This window comes from Zonotrichia leucophrys, chromosome 2 (genome assembly GCF_028769735.1).
Source record: "Zonotrichia leucophrys gambelii isolate GWCS_2022_RI chromosome 2, RI_Zleu_2.0, whole genome shotgun sequence".
NCBI classification, from domain to species: Eukaryota; Metazoa; Chordata; class Aves; order Passeriformes; family Passerellidae; genus Zonotrichia; species Zonotrichia leucophrys.
Genome location: NC_088171.1, coordinates 136,099,467 through 136,122,033, shown reverse-complemented (window position 1 = coordinate 136,122,033; position 22,567 = coordinate 136,099,467). Strand labels below are relative to the sequence as shown.

At 42.5% G+C, this 22,567-nt stretch overlaps 1 protein-coding gene and 1 long non-coding RNA gene across 3 annotated transcripts; one reads left to right on the top strand and one right to left on the bottom strand.

Moving 5' to 3' along the window:
- Positions 1-1,801: 1,801 nt before the first annotated feature.
- COLEC10 (collectin subfamily member 10) lies at positions 1,802-21,050 on the top strand. Its single transcript, XM_064706575.1, has 6 exons — positions 1,802-2,083; positions 14,412-14,483; positions 15,847-15,918; positions 17,988-18,041; positions 19,045-19,140; positions 19,963-21,050. Exons 1-6 carry the CDS (start codon positions 1,936-1,938, stop codon positions 20,352-20,354), a joined length of 834 nt encoding a protein of 277 aa, XP_064562645.1. The 5' UTR covers positions 1,802-1,935; the 3' UTR covers positions 20,355-21,050.
- On the bottom strand, positions 5,508-12,224 carry LOC135443382 (uncharacterized). Of its 2 annotated transcripts, none has more exons than XR_010438986.1 (4): positions 12,022-12,224; positions 10,262-10,393; positions 9,143-9,243; positions 5,508-8,543 (listed from the first exon to the last, which is right to left on the bottom strand). It is a non-coding gene; the product is annotated as an uncharacterized LOC135443382 (long non-coding RNA). The 2 variants fall into 2 exon arrangements; XR_010438987.1 differs by lacking the exon at positions 12,022-12,224 and adding an exon at positions 11,596-11,684.
- Positions 21,051-22,567: the final 1,517 nt, after the last annotated feature.

Here is a 22,567-nt window from a genome sequence, read left to right as displayed (position 1 = left end):
ATAACAAACAAGCCACTGTAAGTCTCTCAGTACCGTGGAACAGATAGCATCATTCATGTCAGTTTGGCAACATTTCCCAAAATGCCTCCTCCAGCCCTAAGTACACTAGCTTCCCACTCCTACGCTCTCTATTCTTGCTCTTACATTGACCTTCTGCTCACAAAATGGAAAGTGAAGAGAAGAAAAAGTTAAATAAAACAGATTAACAGTGTACAAGGCAGAGGCACAGTGCCCAATGCAAATCACAGAGGGACAAGTTTATTTCTGGTATGCCTCTACTCAACCATAACCCTGGCTTTGTGTTTCCTCCCCCAATAGCTGTGTGTACCCATTATCAAGGCCATGTTTGAGGGGGTACATTAGATGACATTCTCTAGGACAGAGGCCTCTGTTTATTTCTGAAGAGCACTGTACACAGTTTAACAAGGAAAAAAAATTGTTTTGGAAAGGGGGACAGTCTGTGAGCAGGCTAGAAAGAAAAAGGGAGAGGAGTATCTTGACCCTTCTTGGGACTTGGCCAACATTTTATCACAGTTGAAAGCCTGAAGTCAGAGCCTTCCTTCAGACTTTAACTTAAGGTATTCACTTTTACATAAGTACTGTTACTTATTCTGTATGCCCAAAGCTGAAACATAGGACTAGGGAATCAAATAATCTCTTAAATGATGAGGAAGCCTCTCAAAAGCTATTAACGTAGGAACGATGGAAAGCAAACACCCTCTCACACACTACATAGCTCAAAAGCCTAGTTCAGCTTTTTCAGTAGCTGTCTCATTGTCTGAGAAACCAGAAGTTAACAAAATTCCTGGAAATACTATAAATAGTCATCTCCCCTTTCTTTTCTTCCAGGCTACCTTGAACATCCTCCTACCCTGGTTACTGTGCTCTCCTTAAGAGAAAGCTAGAGATTTTTCCAGAAGGGATTGCACACAGGTAGGTATCTGTCACAGCTCCTTCCAAAAGGAAGGATGCATGCAAATGTTCCTCCACCCAAGAGGCCTCCTACACTGGTTTCAGGGTCCCAGCACCCAGCTGAACATCTGAAGGTTACCTCAGGATTCAAACCAGCTGGAGTTTCCCTGGACAAACAAAGATAACATTCTGTTGGGATCTATGCTACACCACTGTCCCCATACATGGCCTCTCCCGAGCATGGCAAGAGTGATATGGGAGAAGGTGATGCAGTCATTCAAGCTCATTTGTTCTGTGTCTTCTGTCCTGAAGTCTGTCCCTTCTGTGCTCTGTCTACCAACATGAGCTGGGCTTGGGGCTAGCACTGTGGAGCCATCTGTAAGCATAAACCCCTCATTTGTGTGTTTCAGGCTAAAACACCCATGGATAATGTCAGCTTTTCATTTGTGGGTACCTGACACCCAAAAGGTGAGATGGAGCACTGGGGATTTCCACCCACAGTGGACTGGCTCATTTGTTGTCACTAACAGTCTCCTTGGTGGAAAGCTTTTATGGAAAAGTATTTCTACATGTTATATACAGTCTGCATTACTCTTCCAGCACACAGGCAGCCAAATGTATCTATGACTAATTAGTACACACTTGGATACAATACCAAAGTCTTTTGTCCCTTGAGTAAGTGAAATGCTGGGCATGAAGATTCAATGCTGAGAGGCAAAAAAGTTACAAGAGAGATATTCCCATATGTTGGAGAAATTTTCCATGGCAAAAGCAGCTAAATGTCTCATTCAGATAAGAGATAAATTGGAATAAACAGCTGTCAGTGTTAAATAAATATCCTGGATAATGTGCAGGACAGAAATAACTACAGCATCGTCAAACTCCTTTCTTCACTTTATTTAGCTGCTCTTGCATGTAGCTCCCAAGCTTTCCACTGCTCCAGTTAGTGAAGCATTTATTTTTGAGTCAGCTGCATTTCTTAAGACTGCAACAACGAAAGGCATTTCCTGAGAAACTGCAAGGATGAGCAGCAAGAAAGAACAACAGCTAACGACATATGGGACCCTTGTAGTGTTTTTTATCTTGCAAGTTCAGATTTTTGGTTTTGATGTTGATAATCGACCTACAACAGATGTCTGCTCAACACACACAATTTTGCCTGGACCAAAAGGTGAGGAATTATCAGGTTGCTAATGCTGAGACCAGTACTGATAAAGGCTGATTTTTTATCAGTGGAAACTTGGAGGGCTTGTGGCATGGGCTGGGCATGAAAGATGTGAAATATTGCAGACTGTACAAATATCTGATAAAGTGTAACTGTAATGGGGGAAAATGGAGAAGCAGGGAGATTTAAATTTTCATTTCTTTACTTTCAGGAACAGTATCACATATTTTTATATAAGTTAGAGGTGTCTTTTTGCATCTTTCCTCAGCTACACAAATCTGTTATTTCTTGCCCTCACCACACAATGAAAACAGCTAACAGATACAAACTGAGGGACTTGTTTAAAAGTAGGCACCTCTTGTGAACTGTTAATGGTCTGCTTTGCATCTACAGATAGGGAGAGATACACAATATTTAAAATTACCAAACTGCCATTATTTTCAAATGTTTATTTGTAAATACATCTCTGCTGCATTCATCAGTCCTGATTCAGTAGCTCTTGTTGAATTAAACAGAACCTTTGCTAACCTTTGCTAGAGATTTTAACAATAACTAGATCAAGTCTGGCATGTACAGGTCTTTTATCTTCAAAACACTTTGCAAATATCCGAAACCAAATTTTCTGCATTAACTTACTTTTTCTATAAGACAACTAATATCAGTGGAGTTGCCTGAAGGGTATCTTATTAGGTCCATGACGTACAAATCTATCTTGCAGTGACAGATCTAAAATATATATTCCACACCATGGCTATTGCAGTTCCAAACTATTGCTTTCTCTTTAGTAATTCATTGTATTTTTCTATAGGCTACAGACTGAGACGAAAAAAAATGCAGCTGATTTAAATTTGAAGCAGAAAAAATATTATCAAGTCAAGACCACTGCTACAGATTCATTTGTTTTTATGATGGATTATTCAAATGCATGTTGTTTAAAGGACCATTTTTAATCAGGAAATTAATTTCTTTATTATTAAAATCCAAGCTTAAATTTTTGCTGCCACAGCATATATGCAGAGAGATGTAATGATCCCCAAGGGAGCTAGTGGGTGCTGGTTTAGTTAGTATCTAAGTAATGGCAGGCTGGAGAACAAAGTTTGACAGAATTGTGTTTAACAAGTCACAAGGCTAATGAGGGGGTCTTGTGACAACACAGGGTAGCTGGGACTCCAGCTGGCTTCTGTGGTCCACCTTGCATAGGGAGCATTTGAAGGGTAGATATTATTACTCTTTGTAAGTGCAATACTGAAAAAGTCAGGATTTAGTCATTACCAGTCCTATTTTTCCTGGCTGACATCAAAACACAAGATGAGACCAGCAGTTTATTGGCACAGCTCAATCTACTTCTTTAGATCACCATTCCCAAGATCCATGACAAGAAGGAGTATTGAGTATAAATCACCTCCAAATTACTAGCTCATATGCACTGCAGGTCATCAAATGCATTTTGGAGACTATGTGATATGATCCTGTAAGATTAATTTCAGGTCCTTCCAGAGCTGAGCTTATCCAGGACAGTTACAAGTAGCCCTTAATGGCACTGGTTGTTCCAGCTTCCAGTCATCAGGGCAATTAAAGACAAAACAGGCTGAGTGTGTGAACTACCCTGGTACTTCTCAGGCATCCCTTGTAGCCAAGTATGAAAAATGCTTACCTAATATGCCAGAAGAAAGTCTGTCCTGCTGTCAGTTTTCCTTCATCCATCTAATGTCTGTGACTCAGAGCACATGGTCCCAAGCTCATAACCACAGCCATAGGCAGAACTTTGCTGTTTAAACTCTAAGCTTGATCACAGACAAGCCTCTGACTTTTGCTGCTGTAGTTTTGGGTTTTTTTCCCTGTGCTACATCTCTTGTGTCCCTTTGTCCATTGTTCTCTTTAAAATGGGTTTTGACTCATCCTGAACAAGTTTTGCCCCCTCCCGTCCACCTGCTCAGCATCTCAGCCATGATAAAACATGGTGGTGCTCCCAGAAGACAGAGGTGCTGATCTCACACACTACTTTGACCAGCTGTTTCACCATCACAGGTTAGATTCCTGTTGTGGCAACTTCCTCTTTCCATGAGAACATGGAAGTACCTAATTGGCCAAAGCAACCAGAAAGCAAGGGATGAAAAGGTATTCAATAGCTGTAAGACACTGCCCCACCTCGCCTCTCCCACTGCAAGGCATAAATTGTCCTACAGGCCAGATCCAATCTGTGTGCTCCAAGTGGGATGGACCCCGGTCCATCAGCAGAGATAGATGCTGCTGTTTCCATCACACAGCACAGTGGAGAGGAGAGCAATGAGGGAGAAGTGGGGGGGTTTGGATAGTTCAGAATCTATTACTCTTTATTGCCTGCACTATTGGAGGATGCATGACTCAACCCTCTAGGCATCCACTGTTGTTACAGGAGCAAACTCTCAACCTCTTCACATGCTCACACTGAAAATCACCTGTTCAAGAAGGGTTGTGAAGGTAGGCCATTTACACAATCGACATGTAACTTGTCCAAGTTACTTTGTGCATGCCATATTCTTCCCGTTCAAAAACATCTCTTTGTTATGCTCATACCTGAGATGTCACAAGAGAAGAATTACATGAGCAGTGGGATGAAGAAAGTGTAACTGCAGGCTGATTACCAGAAAAGTCTTCAAATCACTGTGACAGCCCCACCAACTCCCAGAAAGCATGAGGCAAAAGCAGAGGCTAATGTGTACAACAGTGAGAGCTAGAAAATATACTCTGAAAGACTGCAGACTCCCAGGAAGAGAAGGGATGCAGTGGATGTCCTGTCAGGTTTGCAGTTGTGCTGCAAGGACATCAGCGTGTCCGAGCTCCGGTGTGCGGTGCAGCGAACCCCGCGGGGTCCAGCCCCACCTCTGGGGGCTCACATGGTGCCCACCAGGTGCTGCTGGTTCCCCCCCAGCTGCTGGTTCCCCTCGCTGGGACAAGCAAATGAAACCTGAAGCCTGTTTGCCAAGAATTATGCAAAGAAAATTGCCAAATGAGCACTCCAGAAAAGCGGAAAATTATAAAGAGAGAGGCAAAAGTTGGCACTCTTCTCCATTTCCTTTTCTAGGCAACACTCTGGCTTCTTCTCAAAAAGAGGGGATTATTTTCAATGAAAAGAGCCCACTGCAATGGCTGTCTTGTACTGCCTTCCTGAAAAAAGATTTGAGGTACACAGCCAGCTGGCTTATATGGCAGTAAAGAACAGAAATGTGTGAGGCATTTTCTGGGTTCTTATTGAAATGCCCTAGGAATATCCCTGCCCTTCTTTTCCACTGCCCCCCCCACCAAAACCAAACAAAAACAAAAGTTAAAAAAAAAAAAAAAAAAAGTAGATAAAGTAGATATTTTCAGTGTTTGCAACCAGTGATTTTTGATGTTTGACCCAAGATGTTAGGAACAACTTGGTCCCAGCTGGGCTGTTGTGGCACAGAAACTCTGAAAACTTACACCTTACATCAACTAACACAGATTCACAGCAGGGTAACTGGGGCAATAATGACCATGCTTTGTACTTCATTGACTTCTTGAGTCCAAAGAGAACCAGGAAATGAAGCATAAATGAAACAACGAATTTTCCAGGGCAGCCAGGTTATTGGTCTAGCAAAAGTAGCCATGGACCTATTCCTTACTTTCTACCCTTCCAAGCCTGCAAGCAAAGCAGGCTGGCTGCTGCTGCTGCTGCTGAGAAAGGGTCTGGGACTGTGGGGAGGCAGCAGCTGACACAGTGAGAGCAAAGGCACCAGCTGTTGTGCCCTGGCAGCATCAGGAGGATCAGGCTGTGCCCCCTGGACTCTGTCTTTGAGCGGTGTCCCAGCTCTGCCCTTTCTCCCAGCCTGCTCTCCCCTGGAGACTGCAAGCTCTGATCTGCAAAGCAAGTTTTAAGTGGGCTGTTGATGTGGATGAGACAGGAGTTGACCTGATGTGAGTAAATCAATAAGCAACAACATGAGGGTAGAAACAAGCAGAGGACGACCCCAAACTCTGACTTTTGAACTCCCATTAAGTATGTGAGCAGGGGCTGGCACTGCAGAAGCTGTTTTCACATGGATTCATGGGCTCTCAGCACTTCAGAAGACTCTAGACCTTGCTATCTGTCCCTGATCCAGTTCATTTTCTTTGAAATCCAGACACAAGAACTTTGAAAGTCTTGAATCAGATCCAGGTTGAGAAACCGGAATAAGATGAAATTTGAAGAGTACCGGGAGTTTCCCATAGCAGTTTAGATTTAAAATGTTTCTTTATCATTATTTCTGACAAATGATGCTTATAAACTCTGTGACATTGGCTGGTACCTCAAAATAGCATTTACTGTGGTCACCAGTATAGCTGTCCATCTCTCAGCTTTAATTGTGCTTACGCAGTTCCACTCCTGGAAAATCTCAAAGCCTTTCAGAAACCAGATATGCTGCTATCCACGTTGCCTTCCAAAAATACAGAACGCCTTACCACATCCTATAGCTGTTCAAATCTATAACTAAATTCCCCTCTTAGTGCCTCATTTTTGATCTGAAAAGTCCTTTAATTTCAACACATAATTCTATTTTTCATGCTTCTAGAAGTCCTTGTTTTAGCACAGAGTAAATTTCTGGAAATTATCAGGCTGAGCTACAAAGCTCAGGGGATTTAAATACATAAATTCAACAGACAGAGGGTCTGTATTTCTTACCAGTGGCAGTCTGATTCCTCACTGAAGCCACCATAATTCATGGGTCTCTGAGATCATGTCAGAATGGCAGCACAAGAGGCTGGGAAAATCAAATCATGCAGACCAAGTAAAAGGAGAATCAAGAATGATTGAAATTATTTCTGTGTTATTAAAGAAATAATGTATATTCCATTCATGCACAAAGATCCACACTTTCAAATAATACAAGTCAGCAGAGGTTCACTGAGCCTATTGAAGGCTTGGGTATGCCTCATGCAAGGCAATATGAGAGGAGGGTGTTTCTAATGAAGTCCAATTTATAAGTAGAAAGGCAATCAGAAAATTCTTTTTTTTTTTCTTTAAGATTCTTTTTATTTTACAAGGGAAGGGCTTGCATTGCCTAATTTGAACCTGGGTGAAGAAAGATAATCTGTTTAAGAATGGTGCATATGTAGGAGCCCTGCATGTTCCTGCAGGACACCTGGGAAGGTGACCATGGGTGCAGTTTCACGCTACAGCTGAACACACTACTCAGTTCTCAGGTTTTCTGACAAAAAAGGGAGGCCAAACATCTTTTTCTTCCACTCTGACCATGTGGTCTCCGCTCCAGCTTGTGCTGGCTCAGCTATTTCACAGACTCACAGAATATTCTGAGCTGGAAGGGACCCACGAGGACCATTGAATCCAACTCTCACAGGAATGGCCCATGTAGGGACTGAACCCACCATCCCAGCATGGGGCTCTGGCCAAACCAGGCTCTGCACTGAGCTGCTCAGCTCACTCACTAAAAAGGTGTGTCTGCCTTATTGATATTCCTCTGTTAGGGAGATTAATTTCTTCCAAATAGGGTGAAAAGAGTGCTCAGCATCAGGCAGAGAGAAGGGAGGCATGCAGGACAGTGCTGGGAACTGAGCGGAGGAGGAAGGACAGGGAAGGGAACATCACGTCAGAGAGGCAGCTGATGTCAAGAACTCCTGTCCTCACTAGCCAAATGCAGCGTGAAAGCAAGAATGCACACTGTTATGGGAAATTTGCTAAGGATCTAAATGACACTGAAAGTGAAATCAGAGGAAATTTTGAGTCTTTCCATTGACGTAACTGTGACGCGCTCATCCACTGGAAATACAAACAGGGCTGTGTTTGCTTATTTCCTAAAGTCTGTGACTCCCTCTAGTGACAAACCCTCTCGGCAGATACTGTGTATGCCCAAGTGCTGCAAAGGGTCTTCCTGCTCAGGGTCACTCAGTGTCCCAAGCTACACAGCTAATCCTGTGGGGCTCTTCCAGGAGGGCAGGCATTCAGTTGCTCCTGTGGGGTTCTCAAGGCTGCAGAATTATGCTCATCTCCTTTTCCTTTCAGTTTGGATAAGGAGAGGCAGAAGTCACGTGTACTCTTCACATTCAGTCTCTAGAGGTGGGGAGGGTCCATCTGCTACCTCAGGTGGGACTAAGAGCATGAAACACGGAGCTAAGCAGAACTGTGTCAAACATAGCAAATTCCATACAAAGCCTTTGTGGTAGGGCATTGTCTGTGCCTAGGAATGATAAATGCATCCAAGGCAAGCAGTGCAAAGCCGCTGGCCTTGCCTAAGAATACTACCATGTGGTACTCTCATCAAGATCAGAAGAAAGATTCTCATCCTTCCCCCCTCAGGTTAAATTAGTCATTAGGCTCTGGGCTTTTCAAAGACTCTTTGGCTGGCAGTGGCATTTTTCCAGTTTAGAGTATCTGGTGTAGGAGGACAACTGTACTGTAGCCCAGCATAAGTGATGTTTCTATCATTTGAAAGGGTGGGCATGTCCTGGGTTCTGGAGGGAGACACACCTGCAAAAGAGAGGATGAGAGAGCATTAACATTTCTGTAGTATTTAGCTGACCTGAGGCTATGGCACACCAGCACACCTGACAAAGTGTTCCCAGGGAATCCCTCAGGACAGCTCCAAATGTGCTGAGAGCTACTCATGCATAAGCCCAGCTCAGAGTCTCCTCTCAATCTGCAGAAATACTCTCAGCCTGATGCAGATAAACATGGGCTCTGAAACCCCCAGGAATTACACCCAGGTTCTCCAAGAGCCATGGTCAGCCCTTGATTACAAGACTTGGAGAGTCACTAAATAACTGTGAACAATATCTGTGAACTTGAAAAAAATCCTAAGTTCATGAATACAAACCAGATAAATTGCCTACAAAAGATTCATCAGGGAAATGTAAGTCACTTAAAGGTCAGTAAATTCTTACTAATTAAATTCTTTAGTTATTTAGTGTTTTTTAGTCAAACACCAAAAAAGACAGAGCCCCTTTCAACTGCCTAAAACTTCTGCTGGTAATTGGACCTTCAGCATTTTCCTGAGCTTGTTTATAGAAGGTCTGCGGTTCCTTCTCAATTACAATTAAAATTTTCTAATGGCTGCAAAATTTACTTACTTCTTATGGCTTCTGCTGGTCTGCCTTGCACAGTCCCAAGCTGGAAGAGTCTAGTAATTTACTGCTTCAGGTGTTTCTTTTAGCAGTCTGGTGTTTCATATCTGTGACACACAAGAAACCAATCAACTTGAGGAAATGCTAACAAGGCTGAGAAACAGTCTTATTTCAGTTAATGACTCCAAGTGCTTCTTCACCCATGCTTCAAATGCCAGTGCAGTATAATATCTGACATCTCCGCAAACACAATTTTAAAGTGACATTCTGCTAATTAGGCTAATTAGGTTAAAATTTAACCTGACACTGCCCCAAGTGCAAGGCAGCACGAAGAAGAGGTTAACCTCTAGGTATAGATAACAAGCATTTGAGGTCAGGGATCAGAAAATTTGTGTTGCACAAAGCACAGTACTACAGAACTCAAAAACCCAGTCCAGACTACTAGCAGGACAGATTTTTTTTCCCCTGGAAGACTAAAAAAAAAAAAAAAAAAAAAAGGTGGCTAATGCAGTGGGATGGCTTGTCCACATGAAGTCTCAGAGGAAAGGGAGGGATACTTATAGTAAACTAGAAATAAAGCCAACTCAGCCCCTGCCCAAAAGTAGTCAGCAACCTCTCAGTCTCCCCGACTTGGTTGCAAATCATAGCAAGACCACAAGAGGGAAGCACAACCCAGGAGTTCACGTTTTGTGCCAAAATTTGAGATCACAGCACTCAGCAGCTCAAGGAGGACACAGCACATATCATGTCAGCAGGCACTGGGCTTAATCTAGTCTTAAATTAACAATAAAATGGTATCACTAACTAATACTGTTTCTTTCTACCCTTGTTTTGTAATGGCCTACCTATTCTCAGATGGCAGATGGGGAGAAAAGGAGGATTACCCTCTCTTACAGACAAATTATTGTTCTTCCCATTTTCCTGGATATGAAAAGTAAGACAGAGTGTGGCAGGCTTCTTTACTCCAAGATGAAACAGATGATGGAACTTATTTCCCTCTCCCTTAGGCTTTTAGAGGTCTTAAGAAAAAAATTGGATCACATGAGGTGTTAATAAAAGTTGAGGCACTGCCTGACCTCTGGAAATCCCCAGAACAAACTTTGCCACACCCTTCACTCCTCTCACCTGGCAGCTCTCAGGCCAATGGTCCGTACAGGACAAAGTAGCTTCAACTCCAGCAGCCCTAGGTGTGAAAATCTTGTTCCAAAGTTCAGCAGGAAAAGTCACTGGATCTTTCAGTGGTTCAAAATACGGAAACTGAGACAGGAATAAAACATCTTCAGAAAGTAATTGCAGCTTCTCCACTTGTATATTGACTTTCTTTCCTGGGCTCTATTTTCAGGATTAACTGTTTCACAAATGAGAAAGAGAGAGATGGAGGGAGGAAGGGAGGATCTTGCACAGAGATCTTCCATCTGCAGCAAGCACCAGTACTTCCATAGCTTTAACTCTGCAGAGCAGGCTGCAGAGAATGTAACTGGCTGGTCTGAGAAAGGTGAAGAGGATGACAAGTCCTGGTTTGGAAGGTCAGCAGGAACATAGTTTGTTTTCCACAGGCCAAGGAACCTCCCTCAGCAGCTTCTATACCAGACTCAGAATTACAGCTTTTTTACACAAAGGAATTCATTCCACAGGGAAAGGCTGGACATGAAAAGCCTCCCTGCTCTCCCTTCCTTGTCAGAGAACACCATCCATTTGTGAAATATTGCTATGTTGCATTTCTTGTCAAGATTCATCCAGCCTTTCCTGCCTTTGGATCATGCACTGCCTCCTTTCTATTGTCACACATATTTTCCCCTGCATGGGTTTGCAGATGATGATGAGGTCAGCTCTTAACCTGCTCCCAAACTGTCCTTTCACAAGCCCTCTATCAGCCTCTGGGAACTTTTCTGAATTTCTGAACTACTGAAAAGTGACTTTTGCACTTTCACAGGGGTTTCACGCATGGATTTGGAAAGAGCAATTTCCTCTTGTTAGCATTGAAGTCACCAGCAAAATGAAAACATGCATTCTCTAGCTCTGCTGTTTGATGGTCAGTAACATCATAAAATCATAGAATGGTCTGGATTGGAAAGAACCTTAAAGATCATCTAGTTCCAATCCCCCTGCCATGAACAGAGACACCTTTCCACTGGACCTGCTTGCTCAGAGCCCCATTCTGCCTGGCCTTGAACACTTCCAGGGATGGTGCATCCACAGCTTCTCTGGGCTCACCACCCTCACACTATGGAATTTCTTTCTCATATCTAACATAAATCAATTCTCCTTCAGTTAAACACACTCCCACTTGTCCTGTCCCTACATGTCCTCGTAAAAAGTCTCTCTCCATCTTTCCTGTAGGCTCCCTTCAGGTGCTGGAAGGCTGCAGTTAGGTCACCCAAAGCCTTTTATTTTCCAAGGCTGAACAAAACCAAATCTCTCAGCTTTTCCTCATAGGAAAGGTATTCCATCCCTCTTACCAATTTGGTGTCCTCCTCTGGACTTGCTCTATGTCCTTCCTCCGTCGAGGACCCCAGAGCTGGATGCAGCACTGCAGGTGGGGCCTCACCAGAGCAGAGTGAAGAGGCAGAATCACCTCCTTGACCATCTGCTTTTGATGGAGTCCCGAACAGGTCTGACTTTCTGGCCTGTGAGTGCACATTGCCAGCTCATGTCCAGCCTCCCATCCAGCAGCACCCCCAAGTCCTGCTGGGCAGGACTGGAACCCAGTAAAAGCAGGCACCCTTCCATCAGCTCCCAGCTCAGACCAAAAGCTTCAGCTGAATATTTAAGGAGCTTGGCTTTTAGAAATATACAGTAGCTTTTACAGTATTTTTAAGACTTAGTGAAAAGAGAGATGTTTAAAATTTATGTTGCTGACTGCTTTTAGACTTGCCCAACTTTACCTGTGGAAGCTGGTGTTAAAAAAAAGAGCCTGAGCAAACCAGCACACACCACATTGTTTCCTCCTTGTCCATCTCTTCAGCAGCTGCTTCCTCCCTTCAATGTGAACTGAAGTTCATCCCTTTATCTTCATCAGCCTGGCCCACTGGCCTTCCCCCCAAAGGGCATCCTGACCAACAGGGTGAGTCTGCCCTTCACAAGAGTCCCAGTATGGAAGGGTTTTTTCAGCATAAAGGGACAGGCTCAGCTCAGTCCATGTAACTGGAATGGAAAGGTGCCAAACAGCTAAAACTAAATTTTATGTGCTGCAATTAATGTGCAGCACTTCTCATCTGCTATCACTCTACAGAACAGCCTCTGACTACAGAAGTAGAAGGCCAGGAGTGAGCGGGGCAGTATTTTTCAGAAAAAAAATGAGACCAACGTAATGATCAGTCTTAGAGCAACCATGGGAAGGTACTTTCTCCCCAGCACACTAAAGAAATCATTGAGCTATTTGCCACAGGGTATTTATTATAAGGGCCAAAGGTATAAATGGGTTTAAAAGGCACAAGGTTAATGGTGGAGGGAGGAATCACTAGTGGCTGTTCATGAGGGGAGGTGATGTGTCACATTCACATTTTCTGAAAATCCCTTCACTCAGGATTTTTCTCCTGGGAAGTGGAGAAGCCTCAGAGAAAAGGGAAAACAAATCGTTATCTCATTTGCTTCTCCTGTGTTGTGCTCACATGTGGAATGTGTTTGGAGATTGTTTACCACAGGTGATTGTTTCATTGGATTTCTGGTGTGAGTGTTTTCACTCAATGGCCAATCAGTGCCAAGCTGTGTTGGGACTCTGGAGAGAGTCACAAGTTTTCATTACTATCGTTTTAGCCTTCTGTAATTATCCTTTTTTGTATTCTTTATTATAGTTTAGTAGAGCATTCTTTAATATATTGTAGCATCATAAAATAATAAATTAGCATTCTGAGAACATGGAGTCAGATTCATCATTCCTCCCTGCCACGAGGGTCCCAGCAAATACAATAGGGAGGCAGTGCTTGGCTCAGGTAAGCACTGAGACCATTGCTGTGAGAGACTGGAAGTGGCTGCCTGGGCCATAGTCACCCCCAGCGCACCTCAGTGCCCTGCACACTTTCTGCTGAGGCTGCAAGTGTGGCACCACCAAGCACCACCCTTGGTGAGACAGGTTATTGCTCTTGTCACACACTGCTGCTGTCCTCAGCTCTCTGGCTGACATCCAGGCACACTTCCCTGCCTTGGCTCTCCATACACTGAACAACCAACTGGCTGCCACTACCACGTGAGATCCTGGCTGAGCCAAGAGGTGTGGCCCTGCTCCCCACTGCACAGCAAGGCTCATTGCCAACGAGGGCAGGGAACAATGGGAGAGGCTCTGGAAGGCTGCCCTGTTCAGTGAGGGCCCTCTGCTGCAGGCACGTCGTGTGTCTCCTCCCCACCTCTGCTGGGGGGAGAAAAATAAAACAACCTTCCTCTTATGATCTGGCTCCAAACTAATGAGATGACAAAATCATCTTTAGCCTTTCTTTCCTGCCTTCCTGCCTTCCATGTAAAGCAACCTTGCATGCTACTTGTGGAAGGAAATAACATTTCTTTCTGACTAACTGCTGCCTTGCACCTTTACCCTATACGTGGCACAGTGAGAGACTGTCTTCCAACAGTGAAAGTGCTTATACAGAACCAAACAGGAACCTGTGTAATAGGGTCTCAATCTCTTTTAGAGAAATCTCTGCACTACCATAATAAATGCAATGATTTTGCCTCTAACAGATACTCTCTGCATGACCTTTCAAAACAAAGCTTGGGAGTAATTGCAAAACAAGTTTCTTGTATCAACATACAAATGCCATCTGTCAAAAAATGAAGGCAAGAATTGTGTCATATTAAGTGCCAAGGTCTATGTCAAGATCTATTTCAACATATTTACATTCCTCTCATTCCAAATGCATCTGCATACCCTGAACACGGAGTCACTAGGAAGGAAATCACTAGGAACAATTAATAAACACCTGTTGCCTCCCTTGGCAGTTTGCCCTGTGTGCTCAAGTTTCCCAATACCAAAAGATTGGTTTATTTATCTGCTTTATAACTAATAATGTTTAAAGTGTAGGAGTAGGAATTGCTGTTGTATAATTTTCATGTTGCAACAGCCTCTCTGAAAGGGAAAGCTTTTCGCTTTTTCTAATGATGGTCAGATTCCTCATCTCTTTTCTGAAAATTAATCCCATGGCTGCTGTGCCTTCAATGTGAAATGAAAAGAAATCAGTAGGGGAAAAAACCCCCATGAACTTTTCTTTCTGAATGTGTTTAGTTGTACTTACTGCACTGAGAGAAATGTACCATGATGTTTTATTTTCTGGTTTTTTGGAAGGGGATGAAGGTGAAAAGGGAGACAGAGGAGAAGTAGGCAAACAAGGAAAGGTTGGACCAAAAGGACCAAAAGGTATTTATGATGGTTTGTTGTCTATTGCTGGCATATGAATATCATTATACACAACTGTACTGATGCATATGATTGGTGTTTAATGCTTTTCATTTCTGTTTCACCAGTGGATTTCACAATCCTGTCAAACATTAATTGGTAAACATAACAATACTTAGCTTGGTTCAATTCCTATTGATACTTAAGACAAATATATGTGGCTGTCATGAGTGTGATTCAGAAAACCTATATCATATACATAATCAGAAAGATTACTCTTACTGAAATTAGCCTTTAGTTGAAATTGAATTTTGACCATTATTGCCTAGCAATATGTCAGGGTGCTCAATAAATTTGGTTTCAGTTGTCTGTATTCTGCAGACAAAGCAAACAAAGCCATACACACACAAATAAAAAGTTCCTCTGATCAAACAGCATCCAAGATGAGAACAAGGACTTACAGATGTTTCAGGACTTGGCTCAAGTAAACATGTTCCACACCCACAGTGTGACCTGGGCACATCATTTAGAGGCACCAGATGTGACCGTGTCAGCCTTGTTTGTATACTCTAATTTGAAAGCTTAATTTATCTTTAGAGTTTAATGACAATGCATATCCAAGATCTTCCTTCTTTGACTGTGGCTTAAGACTAATCAGGAAAGTTTTTACTTTTATAGAAACTTTAAAATCACTCTGTTATTATTGTTATAACAAAAAACTTCTTCCATTTTTAAATGCATTCTTATGATTTCACTTCTTACCTTAAAATGAACATCAGGTAAGATACAAGGAATTCAGGGAATCAACCATTTACGAAGCATCTTATTGATGTTAAAGTCCTTTTGCAAACTGAGATTCCCTAGATCGGCCTGTCATCATTAGACAGCTATTTCAGAACTTACAGTATTTATTAATCAATTAAAAAGACACCTGTTATTTTGGTGCTCTGAAAACTGGGAAAACATATACAGCAAAATTAGTAGCTCCCTACTTGCAGGCCTGCTTTGAGAAGGACTCCCAGGAAAGCCACAAGGACTTAGAAAAGTGCTTTGCCTGGGGTTGAGAAAAATAAAAGGTGTCAGCCTGGTTAGGCTGTGAAGTAAACCACTAGCAGTTTTAGTTTCTATTTTCTCTAAGACAATATGATGTTTGAACAGGCAGTTTTATTAAGGTTCTATGCCATGTCCTACTGTCGTACCCTAGAGGAGCAGACATCTGGCTGTACTCTCCAAAATATCCTCAGGGCTGTGCTCACTTCACTTTGCCACACAGGCAGACTGGACACACTCGGGAAAAACAGCAGCAGTAGAGACCTAAACAGTGCCTCAGAAAAGAAATTACAGCAACTATCCATACTCATTTCCTCTTCATTTCTTCTCTTAGGAAACAAAGGACCGGTGGGTGACGTTGGTGACCAGGGGATGCTTGGTAAAATTGGTCCAATTGGTGGAAAGGGTAAGCTCTGGTCTGGGAATTTTCTTGGGGTTTCTTCCCTCAAGGTAAATATGTGCTTTATGAGAGCTCCAGATGTGGACCAATATTAGATAATGGTACAACCAATGCTCTCCAAATAAAGTAATGAATAAAGACTGGTTATGAGAGCAAACTGAAATAACCTAGTTTTATTTCTTCACGCAATATATACAACTCATTTGGCTAAAATGATTTCTTTTATGAGTTAAGACATCAATCCTCTTTGATGGATCTAGTTGAAGGTGTTTCTGCTCATTGCATGGGGGTTGGACTAGATGATCTTTAAAGGTCACTTCCACCCCAAACTATTCTACAATTCTGTGATAAAAGAGGATGGGAGAAATTCAGTACCTGTGAAGTAAATGCTCTGAACACTCCAAGAGACAAATATGTGCCTTTGATTTGGATGCTGAAGGCCTAAGACAATGTCCTGCTGCTGCTGAGGATGGCTCACCTGCACTGCTGTGGGTCATGTGAGCAAGCAATGCACAGGACATCTCGGTCCTGGTAAGGAGCCAATTCAGGAATTTTAAGAAGGTGCTCACATAAGCAGGGATGGCAACTATTTGCAAATCAAGGTAGACTCCAAATCTGCCTGGACAATCTTTTATAGAAATTGTGCTCTATTTATCTTGAGAAGAAGCTCAGACATTCCTTTCTGATATTCCTAAAGAGCTACTTAAAAGGAATATTGCTTCTGCCACAAGGAGACCTGCCTTGAAAGCTGATGAGGGACACCACCATTGCCAGGAGAACTCTGGGGTCTCAAACCAGCACATCAACTTGGATATACTGTTGAGTGGATGGAACAGTCTCTCTGGAAAGCTTCTCAAACCACTGTTTTTAATAAACCTTTCATGGCCTCCAGCCAGCCTCAGTATCAGGCAAGAAGAAAATATTTTGACCTGAGGGATTAATTTTCAGAAGTGCCTAGAAAACTGAAAACTCAGAGAGTTATCTCCTAAAATGTCTTCAATCCCCAAAGGAGACAAAAAATGAAAACTTTCTTGAAAACTTTTCTTTATCTGAAAGTAAACCAATGTTCTGAGCCTTTAAATCAAGTTCTCTTTTAATCTGAATGCACAATTTATTGTCCCATTACAGTTTTTTCTCATTTTTTTTATTTGTGGAAGCAAAGGTCACTGTTTGAATCTATGACTAAACATTGGAGTTCTTAATGAAGCAAGCCTGAAATTCCAGCTTGCAAGTGTGCAGTGGGTGTGCTGCTAATTAAAATGACAGCCAACATCTAAATTCTTTAAAAAACCACAACCATATAAAGTAAAAAGTACATAAAAACATGGTCATCAATAAGGCAGAGCAAGTATTAGAATGTTTTGACCTCTGAAAGTTTTATTCATAAAAGAGCTGACATGAATTTCCGATAAAGTCCAGCTGTTCCTGACCCAAATTCCAACTGAGGTTTTTTAAAGAACAGGTCACCTCCAGTTATATAGTAGCAGAGCATTTGGAGAAGTATTTCTATCATTCTTATAATTTACAAAAGAGAGTTGGATGAGAGTTGGAGAGTTTGCAGTTGGATGCAAATAAACCCCATTTCCATAAACTGAACTGAAATGCTGCTCCTTAATGCCGGTGCCAGCTGCTGCCCCCACACTCAATCTCTTGCATGCATGAACTCGGTGGTTTAGAGCACATCTGCTGCCTCCTCTCACCATGGAGCTGCTGAACCTGGGGAAGGGCTCTGTCCTGCAGCCCCTGAGAGGAACCCAGATCTCACCTTTTCAAGATTTCTTAAGTGCTTTCAGCCTCTCAGGATCATTTTGCAGTTTATATTTAAAGTAAGTGGTACCAGGAGCCAGCAGCACACAAGATGCCTGTGTTATCAGTGAGTTAGCTATTAAAGGGCTCTCATTTCCATGCACCAGAATTAATCATGGTTTGTTTAACTTGGCATGTCTTCCAGTACAGTCCATCAGAGCTTCCTATCAAAAGCACACTGTTAATATATTATTAAATGGGTTTTTGAATATGCTTCCCTGACATATGCACTCTCTGAGGTCTGAGAATATATTTTCCTCTTTATTCAGGTGACAAAGGAGCCAAAGGCTTACCCGGGGTTTCAGGAAAAAAAGGAAAAGCAGGTATGCTATGCATCCATCTGTGCAGAATGGTCAAATCTGCTGGATCTTTGATTTCAGGGTTGGTTTGTAAGAAATTCCATGAAATTATGAGGGCCAAGGAAAATACATTGAAATGCCCAAGAAGAATAAATGAAATGTAATTGAGGCCCAATGAGAATAGATGAAATGTAAGGAAGAGACTGAAAATGTTTTGTTGAAGAAAATAAAGGATAGTGTAGGGACATGACTGATTCCTATGAATATACCAGCATGCACAAAATATGAAGTCACCCAAATTCATGGGTAATATTTGGTATAATAAAAACTAACACACAGGCCAGCAGTATGCATTTAAACTGGATACTAGAAGAAAGTTTCTTAGTATCAAAGGAATTAAGCCCTTCAACAGTTTCCTAATAGGAGCATGGGAAGAAAAAGTAAGTGATATTGGATAAAAACAATATGTTTTCAAAAATAAATAAAAACAATCTATTATCAAATTAATTCAATGCATTTGCTTACAGGAGGAGAATTTTACTCTGATGCACTAGTAACCTAGTAACCTTGAATGGCTACCCACCTTGAACATATACTAGTGTTTATTTTTAAGACATTGCATATAAAATGACCATTTGGTGCTTAATGGGAAACCATCAGCAACTGATTTTCTTTCTGAGAAAAACAAAAAGAACAAACAAAACCTCTAGCAAGCCAAATTCCAGGTAAAAAAAAAAAAAGAAAAATATTAACTGAGACTTCAGGGCTTGAAAGCTATTGATTTTTGGATCAGTATTAACTTGTTTAAGCCAGTTAGCAAGGGAGTGTACAGAGTGTACAGAGCCAAAACATTAAACACTTTGATCAACAGAAGTGTAGCCAGCGGGGTAAGGCAAGACTGGCCCCCCATAAGTGGAGCCCAGATCTTCAGAAGCTTTGGAAGTGGGCTAGAGGTGACTCTCCATGCACACACACACCCCCAAATGCTTCTAAATAGGTAAATCCTCTATCCTCTGTATTGCATCAGGCACGGTCTGTGACTGTGGGAGATACCGCAGATTTGTCGGACAGCTGAATATCAATGTCGCTCGTCTTAACACATCCATCAAGTTTCTAAAGAATGGTAAGGATCCTTAAATATTTGAGGGGATTTACTTGACTCCAATAACAGGTGTCATTGCTATTCTTCAACCACTGCTGATCTATGGAAGCGTGGGGTGACTCCTGAATCATTTGGGAGAGTGTTCATTTTCCGAGGCCTAACTCTGCTCAAGACCACTCCAGCACCACTCCTGCAATCCATTAGCAGAGACAATTAATTTCCAGCAATCCAGGCATGCTCCTTGGCACTGCTTAATTCACTAGGCTATAAACTCACTGGTTGAGAGTCTGCCTTTTAAAGCTGCTGAGCAACCAAAATTTTCTTCTGAGTCAATGCCACAGTGCTACAGCAGCTCTGAATATCAGGCCATATCTAAAATGTCTTATCTTAGCAGTCACATTCATTTGCCTCTACATGGAAAGGGCCTGAAAAGCTATTTATACCACTGTGTTTCTACCCCTAGGCACTCTTTCACGATCTATATTCAAGAATATACAAAGCAATAGGGCGATCCAGAATTACACAATGCCATTTGACAATTTAGCATGCCTTAAGCTGATTCCTAGACTAGACATCCAGGAAATAAAACTGAAGTGTCACAGGAGACATGCCAATCAGGACTGAGTAGTTCTTATCCTAATGTGTGCTAAGAGCTTGACAATCCCATTAGTCACATCAATCTGTGATCGTGTCCTCATCGTTCATCATAAATACAGTGGTGGGAATACTTTTCCTCCTTCCCTTTTATTAATTCTAATGTAAAAATCATCTTATTGTCATATTGGAATAGAATAACCTTCAGCATCTGTTGACATGCCATTAAGCAATTTTTCTTGTTCAAAGTTATAGCAGGTATCAGAGAGACAGATGAGAAATTCTATTACATTGTGAAAGAAGAGAAGAATTACAGAGAAGCCTTGATCCACTGCAGGGATAGAGGAGGATCACTGGCCATGCCTAAAGATGAGGCAACCAATGCCTTGCTTGCTGACTACATCTCCAACAGCGGCCTGTTCCGAGCCTTCATTGGGCTGAATGACATGGAAAGAGAAGGACAGTTTGTGTATGCAGACAACAGCCCACTGCAGAACTACAGCAACTGGAAGCAAGGAGAGCCTCATGACCCAGCTGGTCACGAGGACTGTGTGGAAATGCTCAGCACAGGAGAATGGAATGACTCTGAGTGCCAAGTCACCATCTACTTCGTCTGTGAATTCCTCAAGAAGAGGAAATAAAAGTGCCAGAGAATGTACCTGGCACCTGCTGTACATAAAATAACCCATCTTCATTCATTTACAGTAGGGAGAGTAAATCAGGGATAGGAAACCAGGGACTCAATCCAGCCTTCACATCACTGGGCTGAGCAAGAGTAACTGCTGTGTGGTCATCAGTGACTGTAAAGTCAGCATAGGTCTGCAGGGGGCATCCAGCCAGCTGTGAATTTTCATTTCATTTCTACATGCATTTTAGGGTTGGCATTTCTATGTGTAATTTAGGGGTAAATTTAGAGCCTGAAGAAGTGAATATAATTTCACCAGTTCCAGAAATAGTAAGATCATTGGTATTTGAAGTACTGATGTGGTTTGCGAAGTCCACAGATGGAAAGAGCATGACCTTCATTAATGTCTGACTTGCACAGGGAGTCCCAGTAATTTCCCTTATGACTTCAGAGCTCAAAGTAAAGATTTTAAGTATCTCTTGAAAAAAATCCTTCTTTTGTTAGAATCATAATTTGAGGTGGAAGGTATCTCTGGAGGTCATTTGGGTAAATCTTGCATGCAAAGTAGAACCAACTTCAAACTTAGAAGTTGTTATACTCTCCTTAATTTGGCTGTGCAATTATATTGCCTGATAAGCATTTATCTGGTCTTCTGTAAAGCCTTTGACATGGTCCCCTTCAATAACATTCTCTTTAAACTGGAGAAATGGATTCAATGGGTGGACTATAAGGTGGATAAATTGGTTAGATGGCTGCATCCAGAGGGTGTTGGTCAATGGCTCAGAGTCCCAATGGACATCAGTGACAAGGGATGTCCCTCAGGGATCTGTAGTGGGACCAGCACTATTTAATATCTTCATTAATGGCACAGACAAAGGCATGAAGTGCACCCTCAGCACTATGCAGATAGCACCAAGCTGGGTGGTGCAGTTGACACACCTGAAGGATGGGATGCCATTCAGAGGGATCTGAATGCCATGAAGGAAGTGGTCCATGGGATCATTATGAGGTTTAACAAGACCAAGTGCAATGTGCTGCACTTGAGTAGGGGCAACCCCTGGAATCAGTCCAGGTAAGGGATGAACTGATCAAGGGCAGCCCTGCCCAGCAGGACTTGGGGTGCTGCTGGATGTGAGGCTGGACATGAGCCAGCAATGTGCACTCACAGGCCACAAAGCCAAACAGGTCCTGGCTGCATCCAAAGCCCTGTGATTCTGTCCCTCTGCTTTGCTCTGGTGAGGCCCCACCTGCAGTGTTGTGTCAGCTCTGGGGTCCCCAGCACAGAAAGGCTATGGACCTGTTGGAGCAAGTCGAGAGGAGGCCATCAAGATGATTAACAGGATGGAGCATCTCTCCTATGAGGAAAGGCTGAGAGATTTGGTTTTGTTCAGCCTGGAAAAAAAACAAGGCTTTGGGGTGACCTAATTGCAGCATTCCAGTACCTGAAGGGAGCCTACAAGAAAGGTGGAGAGTTTTTACAAGGACTTGTGAGAGGACAAGGGGGGATTAGTCTAACTAAAAGATAATAGACTTACGTTAGATAATAGAAAGAAATTCCATAGTGTGAGGATTGTGACCCCAGAGAAACTGGGAATGCCCCATCCCTGGAATTGTTCAAGGCCAGCCTGGATGGAGCACAGAGCAATCTGGTCTAGGGGAAAGAGGCCCTGCCCACAGTATGGGGGCTTGAACTAGATGATCTTTAAGGTTCCTTCCAACCCAAACCATTCTATGATTCTACGCAGAAGAGATCTTGCTTATCTCTCTTTTCAACTCTGTCATCCATCAGGCTGGCCTGAAATGTGAGGAATTAATTGTACATAGGCATGCAAGCCTACACAGTTTGCAGGGAACCTAAAAACAGATGGAGTAGTTCTAGTGTCTGAATTCCCCAAAATCTGTGATAAGCATACAGAAGTCTAGCACAAAGAAAACAGTGTAAAGGAAACAACACCATTCCTATAGGCTGTGAACAGGCACATGTCATATAAGCTATACCATGTGCCCTGCTGGTTTAACAAGTGATTCTAGGAACATATTAACTGCCTAACGCAGAAGCCAGTGACGTTTGATGTTTAAGTTAAAATCACCCAAGCCTTTGTAACACAGGAAGAAGCTATAGAACAGGTTCATCCCCCAAGAACCCAGATTCAGGTGTGGTTGAACAGTTTAGTCATGCAGTTCAGTGGGACTCACTAAAAATGATGAGCACTGAACATAAAGGCTCTG